The following is a 21,237-nucleotide window of genomic DNA, read 5'->3' as shown; positions in this document are numbered from 1 at the left end:
ATCCAGGGTTCTGTACTTCATTTTGAGTCCACCCAAGTAGCTCACATAGCTCTGGATTTCTCCTGTAGCAACTCCTCTCACCGGGGCCTCACCTGCCTTATCTCTTTCAATTTTGGTTGGTATAAACAAAATTCTCCCAAGTGCAATTATACTCAATCAAACATATATCGTACCATTGCTACGGAAAATTTTAATGAAAGAAAGAAAAAAAAGAAGAAAAAAGGTCACGGAATCTAATCCTTGGTCCCAGACACGTATATACTGTGGTCCGCCGAAGGTCCACAGACCATCATTAGTCAATACAAAACAATCCTTCCTTTGTTCTTATTTAGTATTTTTAATTGTTACCCGTAGCAACTGGCCCACCTTGGCCTCATATGCCACTTGGCTCTGGAAAGCCGAAAGCGACATTGATTAGGATCTAGGAGGGAGAGGGAGAAGGAGAGGGAGAGGGGAGTGCAGCTTCCTTAAACTCACCACACGGCCTTATCAAAAGCCTCCCTTCCAATCGTACGGCCGAGGTAGCTTCCTTTCCGCTGGGCCCCGGTAGACTACGTTTCACGTGTTACTATCAGCCACGTGGGACAATAAGGGCTTACGAGATTGGTATGACGTGGCTTTCGCCGAGGCGGCGGGCTACCGGCTACGCGAGGTCATATTAGAAACTAGAAAAGGATCGAGAAAATGAGGAGAAGCGGATTTGAGGGAGGACGAGAGGGGAATCCGAGGTATATCCTGTCTCCTCCCGTTTCGACCCTTTTCTCGAGGATGCCCTACGCCGCGCCAGGGGCCATCGGATCGAGATTTGACGGCGGCGGAGGGATGGGGGTGGCGAGCGAGGACGCGGTGGTGATACAGGTGGGGAAGCGGACCGGCGAGCCGAGCATCATCACCGTCAATTGCCCCGATCAGACCGGCCTCGGGTGCGATATCTGCCGTCTGATCCTCGAGTACGGCCTCTGCATTACTCGAGGAGGTAAGTCGGCGCTTCTGGATTACTTTTTCATTTTCCTTTCTCTTTTACCGAATTATATTTATATTTTATCGATTTATATTCCTGTGTTCTTAGCTGGGCTTTTATGCTAAAATTCTCGTAGATGTATCAACGGATGGGCAATGGTGCTACGTCGTGTTCTGGGTTGTTCCATACTCCGCATCGTTAAGAATCCAATGGATGAGCTTGAAGAATCGGTTGTTATCTTTGTGCCCGACTTGCTCGATTCCGTTCTACGTTGATTTGAATCGGCCGGGGATATCTCAAATGCATCTCTTAAAGTTATTTTCCACCGATCGAAAGGGATTACTGCATGGTAATTAGCTGGTGTATCTTTTTCTTCTTTCTATTTGTTTGGTTGGAAGTAAATTATGGTGCTTAGTTTGATGATAGAATTGGGAAATTTGATGCAGATGTGACTCATGTTCTTTGTGAGCTTGAGCTGTTGATACATAGAGTAAAGGTCTCGACGACACCGGATGGTAGAGTTGTCGACCTCTTTTTTATTACGGACGGCATGTGAGTTTAGTACTATTATAGCTGCAACTTACTAATTGCATTTGTTTTCTATCATAGGATTTATTCAGTTCTCATCAATTCCCTGTGATAGTTTGGTGGCTGTCAAATATCGAAAATATATCTTGCAATTTTCTTGTTTGTTTACTGTCGTTCCAATGATTTCTCGATTTAGAGAAAAATCTATCTAATTCTTCCCGATTACTGGTTCAGTTTTTGTGTAAAAGATTGTTGGATTATGAGCTAATTGCCAGTAAAGTCAGAAAGAATTGCAAATTTCTGCTATATGACTCTTATACTTCCAACTGCAGGGAATTGTTGCACACTAAAAAGAGACAGGATGAGACATGTGAAAGGCTTAATGCTGCCTTAGGTACTTCTGTCAGCTGTGAGATTCTATTAGCTGAAGGTTTTAAACAGGGGTTCTCTTCTCTTCCTCCGGAAGTCGCCGAAGAACTATTTAAGCTGGAGCTGTCGGAGAGCGATATTTGTTCCAAGTCGCTTAGTCCTGATATGAGAAAGCTGCAGAAGGCAAATGTTAATTTTGACAATTCATTGAGCCCGGCACACACTCTCATCCAAATCCACTGTGTTGATCAGAAAGGCCTCTTGTATGATATTTTGAGGACATTAAAGGACTGCAACATTCAGGTAGCCCCCCACATGTTCACATCTACCATGGGACAACTTTCCACTACTTCGCCCTTATTACTTCATGCTATTTTATATGCTTGGTTAAGAAGATTGTTGTTGGACTGTCCTGACTTAGTTACTATCATCTTATCTTTGCTGAATTATATGAAAAGAAGACAACCAGAATGGCAGATCTTTATAGATTAAACATATGAATAATGCCAGACATGGACAAGAGCATGAACAGCTTGTGTTTGATCCAGTCACAGTTTTTTTTTTCCTGATAATTTTATCTAATGTCGTGTCATGCGATAACAAGAGATGCATACTTTGTCAGTCCTGCTTACTTTCCTGACAGGCCTCTCTTCGAGTTTAGTCTTCCTTGTTGTACAGGCTGGATCAATAACTAACCGACATTATTACTTGCTAATTAACTGCAACTTGCTAAACCTCTGCTAAGATAGGCCATGTACTTTTATTGTATATAATTTTCTTGTATTATTAAGATTTCACTACAAACGATGTACTTGGGTACTGTATGGCTCATTTACAAATTGCCAGTGTCCTTAATTTATATTGTATGTGGCCGTTCCTTAAGGCTGTTTGTCTGATGATTCCATTGTCTTGTGATTAGATAAATTATGGACGATTCTTATCGGATATGAAAGGCTTCCGAGAAGTGGACCTTTTTATTCAGCAAACTGATGGAAAAAAGATTGTAGATCCTGAGAAACAGAGCGGCCTGCGTTCTCGTCTAAGGTTGGAAATGCTCCATCCGCTGCGCGTAATGATCATCAGTCGTGGTCCAGACACTGAACTCCTTGTGGCTAATCCAGTTGAATTGTGTGGAAAGGGTCGGCCTCGCGTATTCTACAATGTTACGCTTGCATTAAAACTACTTGGAATCTGCATTTTCTCAGTAAGAAACTGCCATTATCACTAGGTTCAGCTGTTTTTATCCACATTAAAGGTCATAATATACCAAGCTGTGCTCCTTACTTATTTCTTTGTGCAGGCTGAGATTGGCAGGCAAGCGGCATCTGAGCGACAATGGGAGGTCTATAGATTTCTCTTGGATGAAAGCAGAGAATTTCCGCTAGCAAACAGCCGAGCTAATAGAAGTCAGATTGTGGATAGAGTACGAAGAACTCTAATGGGTTGGTGAACTATAGTATAACATCAGAAAGTTGAAATGGGATTTCTGTTAGTAGGTTTTTAGCTTCCTCGAAATGCATTTCAGCTGTTTAATTTGGTTTTATGGTTCCACTCTTAAGCTGTACAGTGCTTTTAACGTCCAACAACTATTAATTCACAATCCTATTATGTGTTTCTGATAACATTTGCTTTGTTTGCGAGTGATGTCATCTATCATTTCAGTGTATATATCATGCATATGTGTCATCTTATCTTTGCAAGCAGCTCTCTCTGCTAGTATCCAGTCTCTCCATTGCATCACAATAGTAGACCTCTCCAATCATTACAGTTACGCTTACACTCACTATGACATAGCTCGTTATACTTGGAGTAATCGATATTGGAATTCCCGCTGCTATCAATTGTCTGTGACATAGAGACGGATTGCATCCAGCTTGTCTCCTATAGTGGCTCCGAGCTCCTATTTCGCGGATAAGTACCGAGGTTTTGACGGCTTCCGAGCTCGGAACTCGGGAGGATATGAAGGCTACCGGGACCGGGGCCCACCTCATAGCTTTTTCTGGTCGGATCTGACGTGTCATGGCAGCAATAATTACCAAGTGGGCCCCTACCTGACGTGCCCCTCGTTTCTTTTTTCTGGCAGCTTCTTGTCGCCCGCCTCCCGATGCTGCAAATCTTTGTTAGATAACGAGTTTTTGACCACACTTAAGCACTATCAAATTTTCTTTTTCGCGTATAATACGCTTTAAAGCTTAATACACAGCGTTTCAAAATGAAACAGTAGCCTGTTAGTCATTAAAAAAAGAGAGTAAAGCTTAATATAGAGCTTCATTTTATCATATCAACAAAAATTAATGATCAAAACAGCAATTCTTTTAAATATAAATATTTTTTTCAAATAATTAACCTACATAATAATCTTATAAGACTTGATAATTAAATTTTTATATTTCACTAACTCAGATTGTGACTTATATATAGAAATTATTGTTCGGATCTGCCATTTTACTTATGTGGCGAAATACGTACAGTTTTGTATTTAAATTTTAAGGTAAATTAAATGCTTTAATTTTTTTTTTCTAAAGTGAAAATAGTCAACAATTCACAATCGAGGGCGTGATAATGAAGGATGATTACTGCTGAGTTGTCCCTAAGAAGAGACATGCTAATGTTGATGGACTACTGGTCATGTGGTGCACGGTGACACCCCACCTACTTATAACTACAGAGCTCATATATATATATTCCTAAACAGATTATACCAACTAGCTTCAATTAATTGAGATAACTTGCTACACAATGGTAGCTGAAAAATATATAGCATATACTGGTACAAAGGAACCGATTATATAGCAAACTATCAAGTACAAATACTCATGCACAATAAAAGATAAAGAGATAAAATAATAATTCTAAAAATAAGTCTCTTCCTTAACCAGCTATAACAGCACTATAAATCATTACAAGCAAAATTTTTTGAAGGTTAAAACCTTTATAACGGAACTAGTCATTACAAGAATATAAGCTTACAAAGAAAGAGTCAAATAGATAAAATGAGACTGCTAGAATACTCTACCCATATAGACCTGTGAAACCATGCAAAAACAGAATAAAAAATATTATAAAAATGGATCATACGAATGGAAAAGGGTCGGAGGAGAATAGGTTTCGATATTTACATATAATGCACACATAATCACATATACATACATAGATGGAACAAACCGAGGGAGATTACTCTGCGACAATGGAAAAGCACTTTCGATCGAACAAACCTTGAAGCAAGGCAAGATAGTTAGCAAAATGGAATGCCACGGAGAGCATGATAATGAGGTGTGAGGACCCTAAATTGAGAAGAGGATGAGGTCATGTCGAGGACAATGAAAAGATGAGAAATAAGCAATAACAAGAAGGATGACTACTAAGAGAGACCAATAAGAGAAGTGCAAGGAGGATTACAACAAAGATAGATATTAGAATAATAAATTAGAGGTTGGCGGAGGAAGAGAGGAAGGGGGAGAAGAATAGAGATGGGAAAATGTTTTTCAACGAGAAGGTTGTGAAGAGCTACCGACTATGGGGAAAACTCTAGGTGAGGGGAGAAAAGCTATATCAATTATAATAGAGTGTTCTGCTAGAGGCTAAAGAGAAATTGCATGAATGCTATTTATTTTTATATATCATGAAAATTTTCTATATCAGAGAATGGAGATGACGTCTAAACAATAAATCAAATGCCGTAGCTAACAGAAAGCCTATTTGGGTTTTAATATATATACTTCTCAAAACATATATTACTTGCATATATATATTTACTTAATTATTTTTTAAATTAATTCTAAATAATTTAATTAAAAAAGGATAAGAATACCGCCACTAAGAGAAATTTATCAAGAAAAAGAATGACGATAAGATATATTTTTAATATCTAAATTATTTAAAATTTAACAATTAATTAATTCCAAAAAAGCATCCATACATAAAATAAAAGTTTTAAAGAGTACACAGGTAAGAAAAAACATTGGTGTATTTTGAGGGATATATATATACATACATATTAATTTAGAAGACCACACAAGTAAATAAGAGATTTTTAAAAGGCATGTATATATATATATATATATATATATATATATATAACTGATTCGATTAAAAGCCCAAAAATTCAAACCATTGCGGATGAATATTATATGCCCAACTCGTTTGTTGATTACTTAAATGGCATGGAGATCCAATAGATATCCAGCCCATGATATATTCTGTTGCTTGGCTGGGCTTCTTCATCCAGTATGCTAAAATAAAATTGGGACATTATGTTAGAACTGATACACTTAGAATGGGCCAAGGCTTCTACACAAGTAAGTAGACTCGAAGCTGGTCCAGGAAGCAGTGATGAGAATTATTGGGTTTGAATTTTAACGGCACCGGACTAAGTCCACTTCGATCGCCGGCTCATCTTTCTATTTTTATTTAATCTGATTAATTAAAATAAAATATAATAAATTGAGACACATTTTTAATTTTTTTTTTGAACTATTATTATTTTTTTATTATGACTCTCTTAACATTTTATTTTTGATATGTATTAACCTTCTAAGTAAAAGGAGTTAAAAATGTTAGTTATTTTTAATGGTTGATAATAGTTTTGAAGGAGGAAAAAGAAATTATAGGGGATGCCATCCGGACCCGGTGGAGTCCGGTGAGATTTAAGTAATGGAAAAAAAGAAATCCTAACCGGTGGGCCCCAATGACCAATGCCAGCTATAATCCTCTCACTAAATCTCATCTCTTATCGCCACGCCAAACCCAAACCCCGGCTCCACACCCTCTCCACAGACAAAACACCGAAGTCTCTTTCCCAGCCAATAGGCTTCCAAGGTTTCGACCTTAGTCCTGTTCTCGTTTCTCTCGATCCACAAATCAGGAGGATTCGAAAGGTTTTTGTTTTCTTTTGTTTTTTGTTTTCCTCTTCTCTCGACTTTCAACAAATCTCTCTCCCAAATCCCTCGATCCTGTTTCTTTCTTTCTTTCTTTCTTCGACTCGTTCGTCGTCGAGTCGAGTAAGGGAATAGAAATAGAAGCTTAAATGTAGAGCAACGCTAGGAAGAGGAGAGTGATCTGAGAACAGAAGAGGGGGGGAGAGAGAGGGAGAGAGAGAGAGAGAGAGAGAGAGAGAGAGAGAGAGAGAGAGAGAGAGAGAGAGAGAGAGAGAGATGCCGCTGGAGGAGTCGCTGCCGAGTACGAAGCGGGCGTTAAGCTTCAGTCCATCGCGGAGTCCCGCGAGCGCGAGCGCGAGGTTTTACGGGGCGGCGGCGCCGTCGCAGAGGTCCCAGAGATCGTCGCCAGCTGCGGCCAAGAAGCCGCCGGATCCGCTGCGGCGGGCAGTCGCGGACTGCCTCTCGCCGCCGGCGTCGCATCTCCATGGGAGTCCGTCGTCAATCGCCTCTGAGGCCGCGAGGACTCTTCGGGTTGGCCTTCGTTATTTGACTTCTCCTTCATGTTTCCCTACTAGGAGGTTCTTAAATTTTCTCGATTTGATCCCTAGAGTATAATTCTTGGAGAGTTTATTGCAAATGGCTGGGCGATGTAGTTGGACCGGAGGAAATTGGTTTCTATGCTATCTGATTGACTGATTTGCTTTGTTGGTTTTTCATTGACGCAATTAAGAGTTAGGTTTTCAATTGTTTCTGGTCTTGTCTGCTATGTATCAGTTCAGCTGCTTGCTTGGAAGACTCTGTTAGGGTTGGTCTTACTGTTTCTGATGCAAATTTATTTGGATAAACTATTGAAAGTTACAAAATATTACCTTTAGCTACTAATTGCACCTAACTTTTGTCTTTTAATGGCGAACAAAGTTAATAAGTAAGTTTGTATTTGTTTGACAAGATATTTGACATCTGCAATTCTGGATTTAATTTGTTAAGTTGGCTACCGGTTATGATCTCAAGTTAATTGATTGGTTGGCAATCTTTAATTCATCTGTATATGGTTTTAGGAGAGAATGAAAACTTTAATTAGGCTACCGTCGAGTGTATCTCTCATATATTTGGGTGCTTCCATTTCATAACACATTTGATCTACATGTCTTAGGATTGTGTAGGCTAGAGAAAAGAGACGACACAGGCCATTTACATTGGTTACTCCAATTTAGGCAAACCTTCTATTAGCTTCCAGCTTGTATTGATCCTTTTAAGAAGGCAAATATTATATCGTGATAGGTACTTTTTTTGCTTCTCTTGGTGATTGTTATGAAACTTCACTTCACTAAGTACCTTGGTACTAATCTTAAGCCTTATCATTTAGGTGCCTGCAATTCGTTAATGATTTAATTATTAACTTCTCTTGCAAAATATGTATAAACATTTCTGGACGTTAATTGGTGATGTGCTGGCAGGATTACATAGCCAACCCATCAACTACTGATATGGCATATATTGTACTTGTGGAACATGCACTTGCAGAGAGAGACCGCAGGTAATTATAGAGTACATGATTTTCTTTTACTGGATTTTATTTGTCATAAGGATGATTATGTAAGTTTATAAACACCTTCGCCACTTAATTATGTGCATGTTGTTATTTCATTCTAAAAAATTGCATTTGCTAAGTATTCCCATGAGCTAGACACTGCAAATAACCTGAAGGGAGAAAACCTGCAACCATTTAGGGCCTAGACATCATAATTGGTGTATATTGTACTCCTTTCAATTGAAGTACTTTTCTTACTAAACATATATATTACATTATTACACAAATGGAGAACTATACAGCAATAGCATTTATAGTAGCAGAAATTAATTAGGCTCGGCCTGTTGGGGAATTAATTATGTGGGAATCAAAATAATTCTCCTAGATTCTGCTATTTTTATCATTTTATGTTAATTTTTTTATGCTGATTTCATATTCTATTGTGCTAGTTATTGCAGTAAAGTTGTTTCTTTAAGTTGTTTTTGACTTCAGGATGCTTATTCAGTTTTGGACATTGGGTGATTTTCCAATATTGTTTCTGCAGGCCCTTGTAATTTGAGGGCTTACAATTATTTCTTTTTCGGCCCTAATTCAAGGTTTTCTGTTAAACCAGCCCTGCAGTAGTTCCAAGATGCGTGGCATTACTAAAGCGTTATCTTCTACGGTATGTGATGAGTTACATTTTTCAACTTCTTTTGACATTCATTTGATTCTATGATCTAGTTAGCAAGGAGGAGAAACCGAGAAAGCATAACTAAATTTTATGAAAAGAAATTTCTTCTATTCTTGAAGGATCATCTTAATATTGTTCTCTTGCAGATATATACCAAAGGAGCAGACACTGAGACAGATTGATCTTTTTTGTGTAAATTCCATTGCCAAGTGTGAATCCATGGCAAATCCAAGAGCATCATTGTGGTCTAATTCATTTAGTCAACAATACGGACCATCAGCAGTAATGTCAAATACATTTCTCGCTTCCTCATCAGGGTCCAGTTTTGCATCTGCATCACTTCTGAAGTCCTTAAATTATGTTCGTTCGTTGGTGGCAAGACATATCCCCAGGTTGTCATTCCAGACAATAGTGCAGTCTGGTGCCTCAGGTGCTACAAGACAATCACTTCCATCTCTATCATCTTTATTGAGTAGGTCCTTCACTTCCCAGCTCAGTCCAGAAGTTGTTAGCAGCAGAGACCCCCTTGAATTAAAAGAAGGATCCAGTCCATCTTCTTTAGCAATATCCAATACTGATAATGTTGATGCTGGGGATAGTAATAAGTATATATTCTTTGACATTTCAAAATGGCGATGGCGTGGGGGTGGAGAAAACCAAGCATCATCTGTTATTAAAGAAAGGTACCTTAATCTTGTTCGTTTCTTCTGAACCACTTCTCTGTGCAACATATCATTCTCTTGATGCTTTTTTTTTGTGTTTGAAGTTTGAAACTTGCCTCACTATTTACCACATTGGGAAGATGTGGCAACCTTACTTAATTTTCTTTTGACCCAGTGATGATGTTACAAGGCTCCAGCACTTGCACACACATGGTTTCTTGGAAGTTGGTGCTGCAGCTCTTCTAGTTGGTGATATGGAGGCCAAGATGAAGGATCAGCCCTGGAAGTATTGTGCGTTTCAAGATTTCCCTGATATTGACCTGTTTCAACCTTCAACAACAACTGCTGCTACTAATTTTGCATCATCTCATAGCCATTTGAAAGCAATAACTGCCTTGAAACGAATGAGGGCTGGCCCTCATCAAGTTTGGTATGCTTTTTGTATATTTTGGGTTTTATCATTTTTCTCAATTCTTGATAGTGTGATAAGCAAGTTGCCCATTTAATTTATCCCTTTCTTTTCTTGTGAACTTTTTTCTCTTTTCTTAAATTTCAGTTCCTTTAATTGGATTTCAGTGCTGTCATTTTTATTAGTTAGTTATTATTATCAGTTTATCACCCCTCCCAGACATGCGAAGGCAGAAGCCTTGTGCACTTGGGCTCCTTTTTCTTATAGTTGTTAGCATAACTCTAAAAAGCTTGAACACGTATACATAAGCATCATAACTGCATGGAGGACTGGCCTACTTATTTGATAATAATGGTACAATATAATTCATGTCTTTCTTCAAATACCTTTAAGGATATGGTTATACTGTATGATTCAAGAATAGTATTTTACTTATCATTCCTAGTGGAAAATCTCAAATATTAAACCCACACTATCATGTAGATTTATACGAGGAAAATGACCATATTACGTGAGATATATGATATACATTATTCAGGTTCATTGGCATATATGGTCATAGTAGCTTTCTATGCTGAAATGTTGTTGATGTTGATACTAGATAATGGGAGATTTTATCCATTTAATTTATCTTATTCTTTTCTTTAGGGTTAATGTACCAGAAAGCACCTTCTATCCTCGAGCACGGCCCCTGTTTCAGTATAGACACTACAGGTACTTAAACCGAACCTGCTCAAGTTACTCTTTTTGCAACATGCTAATTGAATCGTTGTCTACATTTGGATTTATCATATTGAATTTAGAAAAGAAGTCCAATGATAACTGGTCTGTTCTGACTCACAGAATTTAAATTTTCTTAAGCATTATGGGGACCATTTCTATTCCATCACTTTTTTCTTCAATTTAAAATTTTACTTTTTTTATGCTGCAGATTTAGTTTGGCCTTTTTGTTGAAATATGGGAACTTTGATGATAATTTCTAAGATTCTGAAATATTCTTTGGATAGATTTTTCTTTTTCTATTGAGAACTTTTGTTCTTTGGTGTTGTACAGGGGTTTCTTTTCAAGTTTTCATTTTAGTGTTTCTGCACTTTGCACAGGGGATTATTTTCAAGTTTTCATTTTAGTGTTTCTGCACTTTGCAGCATGCTTTTTATGATTAATATTTTCATGCTTAAGAAGAGGCTTTGCCCTCTGAAGCTACATCATGGTTTATGCTTTGAGAAAATGCTGTAGAGTGACTTTCTGAGAGTACCTGATAACTTGTTTTTTCTACTGAAAACTTTTGCTTTTCTCTTTTTATTATCTGGAACTTGTGACAGTGAGCAACAACCTTTAAAGTTGAATCCTGCTGAAATTTCTGAGGTAATTGCTGAAGTCTGCTCTGTGTCCTCTTCGACAAAAGTGAAGCAGTTGAATGTATCTTCAAGATTGACTAACCACAGCGGCCAGCCTGCGGATGTTGCCTTCAGTGTCCTCATCAAACTTGTCATCGATATGTATGCTCTAGTAGATTTAAGTGCTTTATGGACTATATATGATTGCTGATTGCTTATGAATTTTTTTCAGTGTAGGTTTAGATCCTGTTTGGAAAGAGTCTGTACATACATAGTTTCATCAATTGCTTGGAGGTCATAACAAATTTAGATTGGATACTTACTTTTCTTTAAGTTGTCGCCTTAGAACAGTTTTCATTATAACATATATAATTTGAGGAAGCAGTTAGATTAGAATTCAGACCTTGTGGAGCTTTCTATCTCTACCTGTATCACTTTTGAGTCTTTTTTTCCTGAAGAGAACCTTTTTGAGTCACCTTACGATGAGGAATTTCAAATTATGGAAAGGCACACTAATGTTTTTCTATAATAAGGATTCTCAAACAAGAGTCTTTATCAAGATAAGTATTTATAAGCAGTTTTGATGATAATGTTCTCCAATCACTTTCTCACATAAAATTTAAACAGCTATACTTAATTGCTGCAAGCACTAGTGAGTCAGTCACTCATGGTAAAACTCATATTTATGTAGAGCAAATGGAGTTTGTATATATGATTACACAGAAAAAGTAATATATACTTCATTAAAGGGACATCCAAGTACCAGTCAGAAGACTAAAATGATTATTTTGAATCTCAAATACACAAGAAACTTCCAATCAAATGAGGATAGCTTGTTATATAGAGGTTAAATTTTAAACAAAATACTCAATTCCATGAAATTAATTATCTACATAAGCTCTTGTAACAAGCGATCCTCATTTGTGCAAATTATCTTGTTTAGTTCTCCCTGGCATACTACCATTAGTGATACTTAAAGACTATCATATAATAAATTGGAAAATTCAAGTCGTTCTGATGATTTTATACAACTTGATCTATTTATAGGATTCAAACTGTGTGCAGTTGTTTCCCCTACTTCTTCTGTAGTTCTGTGGCTACAAATTATTAAAGTATAACTCCTGAATTATTATAGTCATAATTTTCTTATAGTATCGCTATCTCTTTTGCTTCTTGAGGTATATTTTCTGATTAAAAGGTAATGTTACACATGAATTTGTCTCTATATCTTGAGAATTCTTGTATGACATTTCCATCAATCTCAAAATGACTCAATACAAAGAATGAAAGAATTGTTGAAACCAAGTCAAAATGATGTTCTGGAACAAGTTGAAATCAAATCATCGTATCGAGCTTATATTTTATTGAAGTAGCTTGCTTCTTGTGAGCTGATATGATTTATGTTTTCTATCCATCCTTGTAGTAATACCCCAAATGAGTTGTAATATGTCTTTTCTCTTTTGCTGTCTTTGTTCTGCTAAATTGTCTGAATATAAATTTGCTTTTGTTCAAGAGCATGTTCTTTTCTTGCAGGTATGTGATAGATTCTGGGACTGCTGCTCCTCTCACTCTTTACATGCTAGAGGTGCTGCAAGTGAATTGAGACTTTTTAAAGAAATATTTTCTGAAATTTCTCACTTTGTGGTGTATCTTCCAGGGCATGCTTAGCTCTCCAAATGTCGCCTCGAGAACCCGTGCTTTTGATTTAATTTTGAACCTTGGGGTGCATGCACATTTGCTTGAGCCTATGATACCTGAAGTTGCTCCGCTGACAGAAGAAATTGAAGCTTTACAAGATCCTCAGTTGACCAATGAAGAACAAATTGAAGCAGTGGAAAGGAGGAAAACAGAGTCTTTTGTGCAGCAGAAGGGTTCATCTATTGATAATTTTGAGTCATGGCTTTTGGTCATACTATTTGAGATTCTCCTTCTACTTGTTCAGGTGATTGTTGGTATAAATTTCACTCATGTTTGTTGAGCTGCACTGTTGTTTTTAAGAACTTATTAGCCAGGGTATATTGGGGGTTTCCTGCACCCTTTCCTTGTCTGTTATGATGGAAGCCATTCAAGTATTTTTACAGCTTTAAGAGTTATTGTTATGCTAATACAGACCAAATCTTTTGCCATCAACATGTGGTCCAAAGCAGAACTCTATTATATGACGTTGATTTCATTCTACTAGTATATTAAATATCATGGTAGATTCTTTTCTGATATTCATTATTTTAGAATGATAGTTCAATGACTCCTGAAGGAATAAAGCACTGCAATTTGTGGCTTCTGCATTTTACGTACCATCTGGAACTTCTAGTATGTTTTCTGTCTTGTATAAGTTCCTTAGATGCTTATTGCAGACAGTGGGCATTGTGGTTCATATGATTCTTTTGCTCCATGAGTCAGGAAATAAGACGGAACTTTCTCTTTATCAGTAGTCTGTTACAGTTTTCTGAGCCAACAAGATTTGCTTCTTTGTTGAGCTGGCGTTGATGGTAGGTTTCAGAGAACTTATTAAGGGAAACATCAAATATCTCTCTTCCCTGACACTTTAGCAGAAGGGATTTTGTCTAACTGCTAAACTGTCGTGAAATGTCTGAAAAGAAATGTCTTATTTGCTGGACTTCATAACTATATCAATCAAACTTGGATTTTGTAATGCATATTGCTTCCTCTATGCCAGGGAAGTCTAGCAGCTTTGTTGTTGTTCCTTCTCTGTTCTTTGATTTTCAGTGAAGCTCAGGGGGAGACAGAAATAATTATAAATGTCAATATTTGTTTTCATGCACTTATCCTTTCATTTTTATGTACTTATTGTATATAAAATATTATTGACCTTGCAGATGGAAGAAAAGGAAGAACTTGTATGGGCATCTGCTCTAAGCTGTCTGTTCTACTTTGTTTGTGATAGAGGGAAGATACTAAGAAACAGGCTGGAAGGTCTGAACATAAGGGTAAGAACCTGAATCTTGTACACATTTTTATCTTGTATATGAATTGTCTATCTGCGAAAGGCATCACATTGTGCGATGTTAAGGGTTGGATCTAGCATCTAAGGGGTCATTGTCATACATCTTTCCTTCCTAGACCCTATATTGACAAGAGCCTCATACAATAGGACGCATGCCCTTCTTTTATGACTTTCCTATGTTGCACAAGTGCCATTTTGCTATTTCATGCGATAGTAGCTGCTGTCAGGTGTTGTTGAATATGCATGTATACTTACTGGCTTAATATTCTGGAAATTTGAAAGCAATAGTTGTTTCCGCTGCTCCATGTCAGTTTGAGTTTGATGACTAGGAAATCTATTAGCCAATGAACTTTCACAATTTTTCTTTTTTTGTTCTCATTGTAATTGTACTTAGAATTATCAGGGGATTTCACATTAATTTCCCAAAGATCAAAATTTTTATGTTTCTCCAAAAAAAAGAAGGAAAAGAAAAGGTTGCTGCATGGTTGCATATGTCAACCTAGATAGTGTCTGCGGCAGGGATATATCTTGCAAGAACCTGCATCACAAACAGCTTCGAGGGATAGATGAAACAAGGTGGATCGTTTAGATCCTGTAAATAGTTGTGCCAGATTTCAGAAGGCTGAAACTGAAATAATTTGGAGAAATTGCAAGATAAGTAAAGAACTACATTCCATTCACTAAAACTGGATATATCCCTTGACGATAACTTGGACATTACCATCTTAAGAAGTCATTGCTTAGAGCATCTTTTGGCAATTGCAGTGTGCTTATATAGATATTTTCTGTTTGCATGCATCACCAATATAGTTTATGTCATTCTGACTTTGCTTTCCATCAGGTTATTAGGGCACTCCTTGAAATCAGTAGAGAGCATTCATGGGCAGAAGTAGTGCACTGCAAGCTTATTTGCTTGTTGACAAACATGTTCTATCAAGTATCAGATGGACCTGCCAAAGCTGTTTCAGATAGTACAATATTTCTTGTTGAACAAGTTGATCTTCTTGGTGGAATAGACTTCATCTGTCTTGAGGTAAATCCATGTTGGATATTTTAGTGAGTTTTTAGTATGAAAGTTCCTTACTTTGATGGTTTATGCCCCATCATTCCTTGCTTCATAACTGACTGCTGCGCTGGAATAGATTCGTGCACTTCAGTTAGTCATGAACAGATTAACTTTTGTTTTATATTATTATCAAGGGAATCCAAAATTCTGCTGACTTGGAATGTATTATGACATGTGATATGTCAAAGGTCTGATTGCAGTACTTTTTGAATCAGAGGTAAAATTTTTGGTAGCAAATTTTGTTATTTACTTATTTGTGGTTGGTATTTGGTCATGTTTGGGAAGCAGTTGTCCTCCTGCTAGGACGTTAGTTAACAGTAAGATGTGTGGCCTGCATACTAATTGTCTCACCACTTTACTCATCCTATATTAGAAACATGTCTTTACCCGGCAGCTATTCCTTGCTACAAAGAACTTACTTGAAGGTACTCTGTCACGCTGCAGTTCTAGATATGCCATATTCTCTATTTTGGTTTTCATACAGGGAGGAGGCAGCAAAGCAAATGATTTAGCTAGCGATGCTTCCTTTTTGATGCTCCAGTCTTTCCCCACCTTATTTTCCTAAGCATGCTTTCTAGTTCCTTGCTTCAGCATCTAGCTGATGTATAACCTTGTTCTCTCTATTGCTGTGCAGTACTCACGGGCTAACTCAAGAGAAGAAAAGTGTGATCTATTTCTCATTCTGTTGGACTATGTTCTGCATCAAATAAATGAAGCATGCTTGGCTGGTGGTTTCTCTACTTATGCCTATGATGAAATTCAACCCCTTGCTTCCCTGCTTACTCTTGCAGATGGACCTGAGGCTTTTTACATTACTGTGAAGCATGGGGTCCGAGGCATTGGAGAGGTTTTGAGGTCATCTATCTCTTCAGCTTTACAACAATCACCAGATTATGAGCGCCTAAACTTGGTAATTTCTCTTCATGAATGTTCTTATATTTTGTTCTTGCTTGAGAAGAAATTATATGGAAAAAGGTAAAATGCAAAGAAACTTTTAATCGGATATCTTTAGCTGTTCTTCTATTGCTATAGGTCCCAATATATGCACAATCAGTACTGTTCATTCTGATATTTATTGTACTCTCTCTCTCTCTCTCTGTGTGTCTCTCTGTCTCTCTGTCTCTCTGTCTCTCTCTCTGTCTCTCTCTCTCTCTCTCTCTCTCTCTCTCTCTCTATATATATATATATATATAAACATTTCTATGTTTTTACTCTTCTTTTGCTGATTGTCAGAACTTGTTTCTGGAGCTTTGTTTATCATTTGAAGGAAGCTTTTAGTTGATCAAAGTTTTGCCATGCAATTAGCAGCCTACTTGCAATAGGTAGAGGCTGAAAGAGACTATTTATGAATGTGTAACAGTGTCATGGTTTATCAATTCTAACAAGCGAACAACTTCTCAATATTCATAAAACTAAGAAAACTAAGCCTACTTCACAAGCATTTGCCAACACCTATCTGGAAATTGATGTCAAATTCATTCGAATACAAAATATTATAGAAGAGACTTTCTATTTAAACTATAGGGCCAGACAGGAAAGCAGCTGAAATTACCCTTCCTAGTTGTGGTTTGGGAATAATCTACAAGGAGAAAGAAGACAAATTTCTACTTAAGATTTGATGCAAAATGTTAAATCAATCTTACATTGATGCACTTTATACTCATGTCAATGTTGCATCACTTGTTTAATCTAACCGAGCTTTCTTATCTGTAGCTCTTGGATAAGATCACAAGGAAACTTGACACAACTGTTAGTACATTCACCCGGTTAGACAATGAGTTCTCTTATATGATTCGGATAACAAAGTCTTACAAGTCTTTTAGCAGTATTGAGGACGGATGTGGAGATGCCGATGTTGCCTTGAAAGCCAGATTTTCCTGGGCTACATTGCATTCACTTCTTCATTCAGATACTTCAGCTTATCGACATCATGGTTATATTTGGCTAGTTGAACTGCTTCTTGCAGAAATCAGTGAGGACACAAAAAGCAGTATATGGAGTAATATCAAGAAATTGCAACAACAAATTGGAGTTGCTGGAAGTCAAGATTCATCTTGTTCAGAAGTTCCACTGCCCATTTCTATACTTTGTGGTCTTTTAAAGTCAAAATACAACTTCATCAGATGGGGCTTCCTCTTTGTTTTGGAGAAATTTCTCATGCGCTGCAAATTATTGCTGGATGAAAGCGAGGTGCAACACATAAACCACGAACAGGCAGTTGCTCATCATTGTGAAAACCGCTTGGATAAAGCTACTGCAGTTATAGACATAATGAGTAGTGCTTTAGGGCTTGTGTTTCAAAAAAATGAGACAGACCATATCAACATCTTGAAGGTATCTGTTATTGTTTATTATGAGTCGATCATTTTGCTATATATCTACCTGACTTTCCAAAAATAAGCTCCATCTGAAACGCCTTAGAATTATATTCCCAAAAACCTTCTGGGGAAATTGAGCAACTTTGACCTGTTGTTGCTTTTCTTCTTTATGTTAATGTCCCCAAGAAATTAGCATTCAAAATTGATGAATATTAATCTGATTTTTCATACTCTTAACTTATTCATGTTATGCAAGAAATTCCTCTTTACTTGATTTGGATAATTTTGGCTTTCATTTAGACATGTAAGTTTCAATACTTATTTCCAGCTTTTGTTCATCTTTTCAATTTTATACAATTAGAAACCCAGACGTATTTGTTCTTCAGGAACTAACCAATACTCGCAGTTTCAAGCAAATGCCAAAAGAGAGTATATGAATGCATTTGCATTACATTTGGTTTTCCTTCAGTGTTTGTATTCTCTGACTTCAATCGTCATATGTACAGATGTGCGACATGTTGTTTTCTCAATTATGCTTGAGACTTCCTTCTACAAACAAAATGCCTCTAGGGGATCTTAAGAGCCTCGGTCATCTTTTTGGTTGTACAAATAAAATTCGTGAGGGTGATATGGAGGCTCATGTGTCACAAAGAACAGTACAAAATAAGAATCTTTGCAAAAATGAGCTGCCACAAAATGCTAGCATCAATCAATCAGTTGAACCAACCCAAATATGTGAGACAACATCAATGGCAGCACTGCTTTTACGAGGACATGCCATAGCTCCAATGCAGCTTGTGGCCCGTGTTCCAGCACCATTGTTCTTCTGGCCGTTAATACAACTTGCTGGTGCAGCAACAGATGATATTGCATTAGGTATTGCTGTTGGAAGCACTGGAAGAGGGAATCTACCTGGTGCTACATCAGATATACGAGCAGCACTTCTTTTACTTCTAATTGGTAAATGCACTGCTGATCAAGAAGCATTTCTTGAAGTTGAAGGCAAAGAATTCTTTAGGTAACATTTCAACAACCTATGCAGCACACTCTATATAAACTACTTTAAATACAATTAAGTAATATTTGTTTAAATAATGGCAGGGGGCTTCTAGATGATACAGACTCCAGGGTAGCATATTATTCTGCTGCTTTTCTTTTGAAGGTATGCAATATTTTCCTCAGTCACTTAATAGTTTTATACCACAATATTTACTTCGTAAACTCTGGGTTCACAGAGAATGATGACAGAAGAACCTGATAACTACCAGCGCATGCTTCAAAGTCTTATTTCCAAAGCGCAACAGGTTGAGTCTCTCACTAACTTCTTGAAGTCCTGTTATTTGAGCAATTACACAAAGGTGCATCCATTTGTATTTACATGTAGCAAGTACTAACTCATTATTGATTCCATAACCAGAGCAACAACGAAAAACTTTTGGAGAATCCTTATCTTCAAATGCGTGGAATACTACAACTGTCAAATGATCTTGGAGCTCAATAGATCTTTTGAATTGTATCAGATTTGGTTCTTTCATGTGTAGAAACTGTTGAGGAGGAGCTGGTGGCACTTGATGCTTATAAACCTTCTTGTGTTTGAACACCATGCAAGGGAGAACATCTGGTCGGGATTTGGCTCCATTTAACAGTAAGGTACTTATAATTTTTTTGTTTTCAGTAGATTTCTTAAGATTCGAGTTCTTTATGTTAAAGATCCGGTAATGCCCAAAAGATTGTGATATTAGTCCAGAACAGTCACATATGTTATTCCTGTTTACCTGTATATAATTGAGATTATTTGCAGTATGTATTTGTTTCATGAGATCTTTGCTTTTTTTAACTGTCTGCAGGCTCTTTAAGATCTAAATTTTTGTTTGGATAAGATCTCTGCAGTTCACCTCTCTAAACTCCTTGATATTTAAGTAGATGAATATGGATGTGATGTCTACTTCTAGGTTTTAACTGATGTACTCTGCAACAATTCTTTTACAGGTCCTTGAGCAGACCTTGTATATTAGCACTTCAGGCGGATAACCTTAGCTGCCACACAGCATGCCATGTACAGGAGACCTGCTGAGTTACTTTATTCATTTATTGATTTAGTTATTTTCTTCTGCCAGTCACCATCAGAAGAAGAATGTCTTTCTGATTCATGTTCAGGTGCCATCTGTTCCCTCCACTAGTCTCACAGTCTAATTATGTGGATGTCCAGAATTTGCAATCTTTTTCACGTGGAAGCAGCCCACAATTTGTGTGGTTACAGGTAAACCTGACCGGCATATGAAGATGGTGCTCGTCAATATGAGAACCAGCTCCTTCTGCCATAAAATTTTGTAATCCTACCTGTAATACCGAGGTTCATGCAATTTTTTTAGGCATCCTCGGAAAATAAAGTTTCTCCTGGTGTACTTTCATTGAAGATCTCTTCCACACCTGAGATATTCGTCTTGTATAATATCGTAATCAGGAAGTGAAGGTCAGAACATTTTCAGACAACATTGTCCCGTATGGCGGGCTAGTAGTTGTCTGTTTTGATCTTTGTACCGGACTATAACTATGCAAATGTGTGAATCTTAGGTCACACAGTTTTGCTTGCATTAATTTTATTTTATTTTATTTTGGGGGTTCTTTGTTGTAGGATTTTCGTAGAGATGTAAAAACATGTACCAAATTTTTGCTGCAGTGAAATCAAAGTTTTGTTCTGTATGTCTCTTTTTGCTATTTATTAATTTTTGTTTCTCTCAAACAGATGAAGGTAAAGCTTGGGTATGACGTTTGATTTTGAATGTCAAATATATTGCTCAAGGTACTAAGCCTGTTAAAATAGTTGTGTGTCTTAGTACATTGGCAAAACGTTTTCCTAGAAGGCCTATCCTGTTGAAATAGGTTCATGTTAACAAGCATTGGAGATTGTACAGATGTAGCCAGATTTTAGTCAGCTTACTATCTATTTGATATGTTGGAATTTTGATCAGCTTATGCTGTTATATATGTGTTGAAAGTTGTGTAGATCAATTACCCCCCCAAGGTTTTATTGCCATGCTTTGATGCATTTTCATGTATCTGAACAAATTGCATTGTTGATTGACTAAAGATGTTACTATCATCAAAATGAATCTTAGTCTAAGCATTTGCTTGTGATTCACGTGGAATGATAGATCCTTGAAATTGTGTGGACATTATACATCGTAGTGGGGTCCACTTGGAATATATATATATATATATATATATATATATATATATATATATGAACAGAAGTTTTATTCTCGGTACAGAATAAAGTAGGCGAATTACACACAATATCCAAGCATGTCTCCTGGCTAAACGGATAGATAAATTGGCGGATAAACCACCCAAAGATAAATCGAAGGTTGTTATCGTATTCCATATTTATTAACCTTGATAAAATGCCTGCCTACCTGGCTATGAAGAAGGTCCGGCCTTCTCCTCCTCCTCATCCTCATCCAGACGTAGACGTCTGGGCATCAACCGACCGATAGGTACGTGTCACCCACAAGATGTTCCTCTCACGATCCACCGAGCT

The 21,237-nt window shown here is 37.2% G+C and overlaps 2 protein-coding genes across 2 annotated transcripts; both read left to right on the top strand.

Moving 5' to 3' along the window:
- Window positions 1-666: 666 nt before the first annotated feature.
- LOC140766118 (ACT domain-containing protein ACR9-like) lies at window positions 667-3,480 on the top strand. The gene is made up of 6 exons (XM_073105555.1): window positions 667-976; window positions 1,098-1,310; window positions 1,408-1,513; window positions 1,822-2,161; window positions 2,778-3,062; window positions 3,159-3,480. Exons 1-6 carry the CDS (start codon window positions 685-687, stop codon window positions 3,306-3,308), a joined length of 1,386 nt encoding a protein of 461 aa, XP_072961656.1. The 5' UTR covers window positions 667-684; the 3' UTR covers window positions 3,309-3,480.
- Window positions 3,481-6,762: 3,282 nt separating this feature from the next.
- LOC140764550 (uncharacterized) lies at window positions 6,763-20,399 on the top strand. Its single transcript, XM_073103161.1, has 18 exons — window positions 6,763-7,266; window positions 8,193-8,272; window positions 8,880-8,930; window positions 9,086-9,622; window positions 9,777-10,031; window positions 10,659-10,724; window positions 11,333-11,509; window positions 12,881-12,932; window positions 13,005-13,289; window positions 14,185-14,295; window positions 15,154-15,345; window positions 16,013-16,288; window positions 17,092-17,712; window positions 18,203-18,714; window positions 18,798-18,858; window positions 18,932-19,000; window positions 19,114-19,346; window positions 19,686-20,399. Exons 1-17 carry the CDS (start codon window positions 7,012-7,014, stop codon window positions 19,195-19,197), a joined length of 3,684 nt encoding a protein of 1,227 aa, XP_072959262.1. The 5' UTR covers window positions 6,763-7,011; the 3' UTR covers window positions 19,198-19,346; window positions 19,686-20,399.
- The last annotated feature ends 838 nt before the right edge of the window (window positions 20,400-21,237 follow it).

This window comes from Typha angustifolia, chromosome 8 (assembly GCF_048772165.1).
Source record: "Typha angustifolia cultivar Huaian chromosome 8, ASM4877216v1, whole genome shotgun sequence".
NCBI lineage: Eukaryota > Viridiplantae > Streptophyta > Magnoliopsida > Poales > Typhaceae > Typha > Typha angustifolia.
Note: the sequence above shows the minus strand (reverse complement) of the source record. Positions and strands in the feature narration are given on the sequence as shown.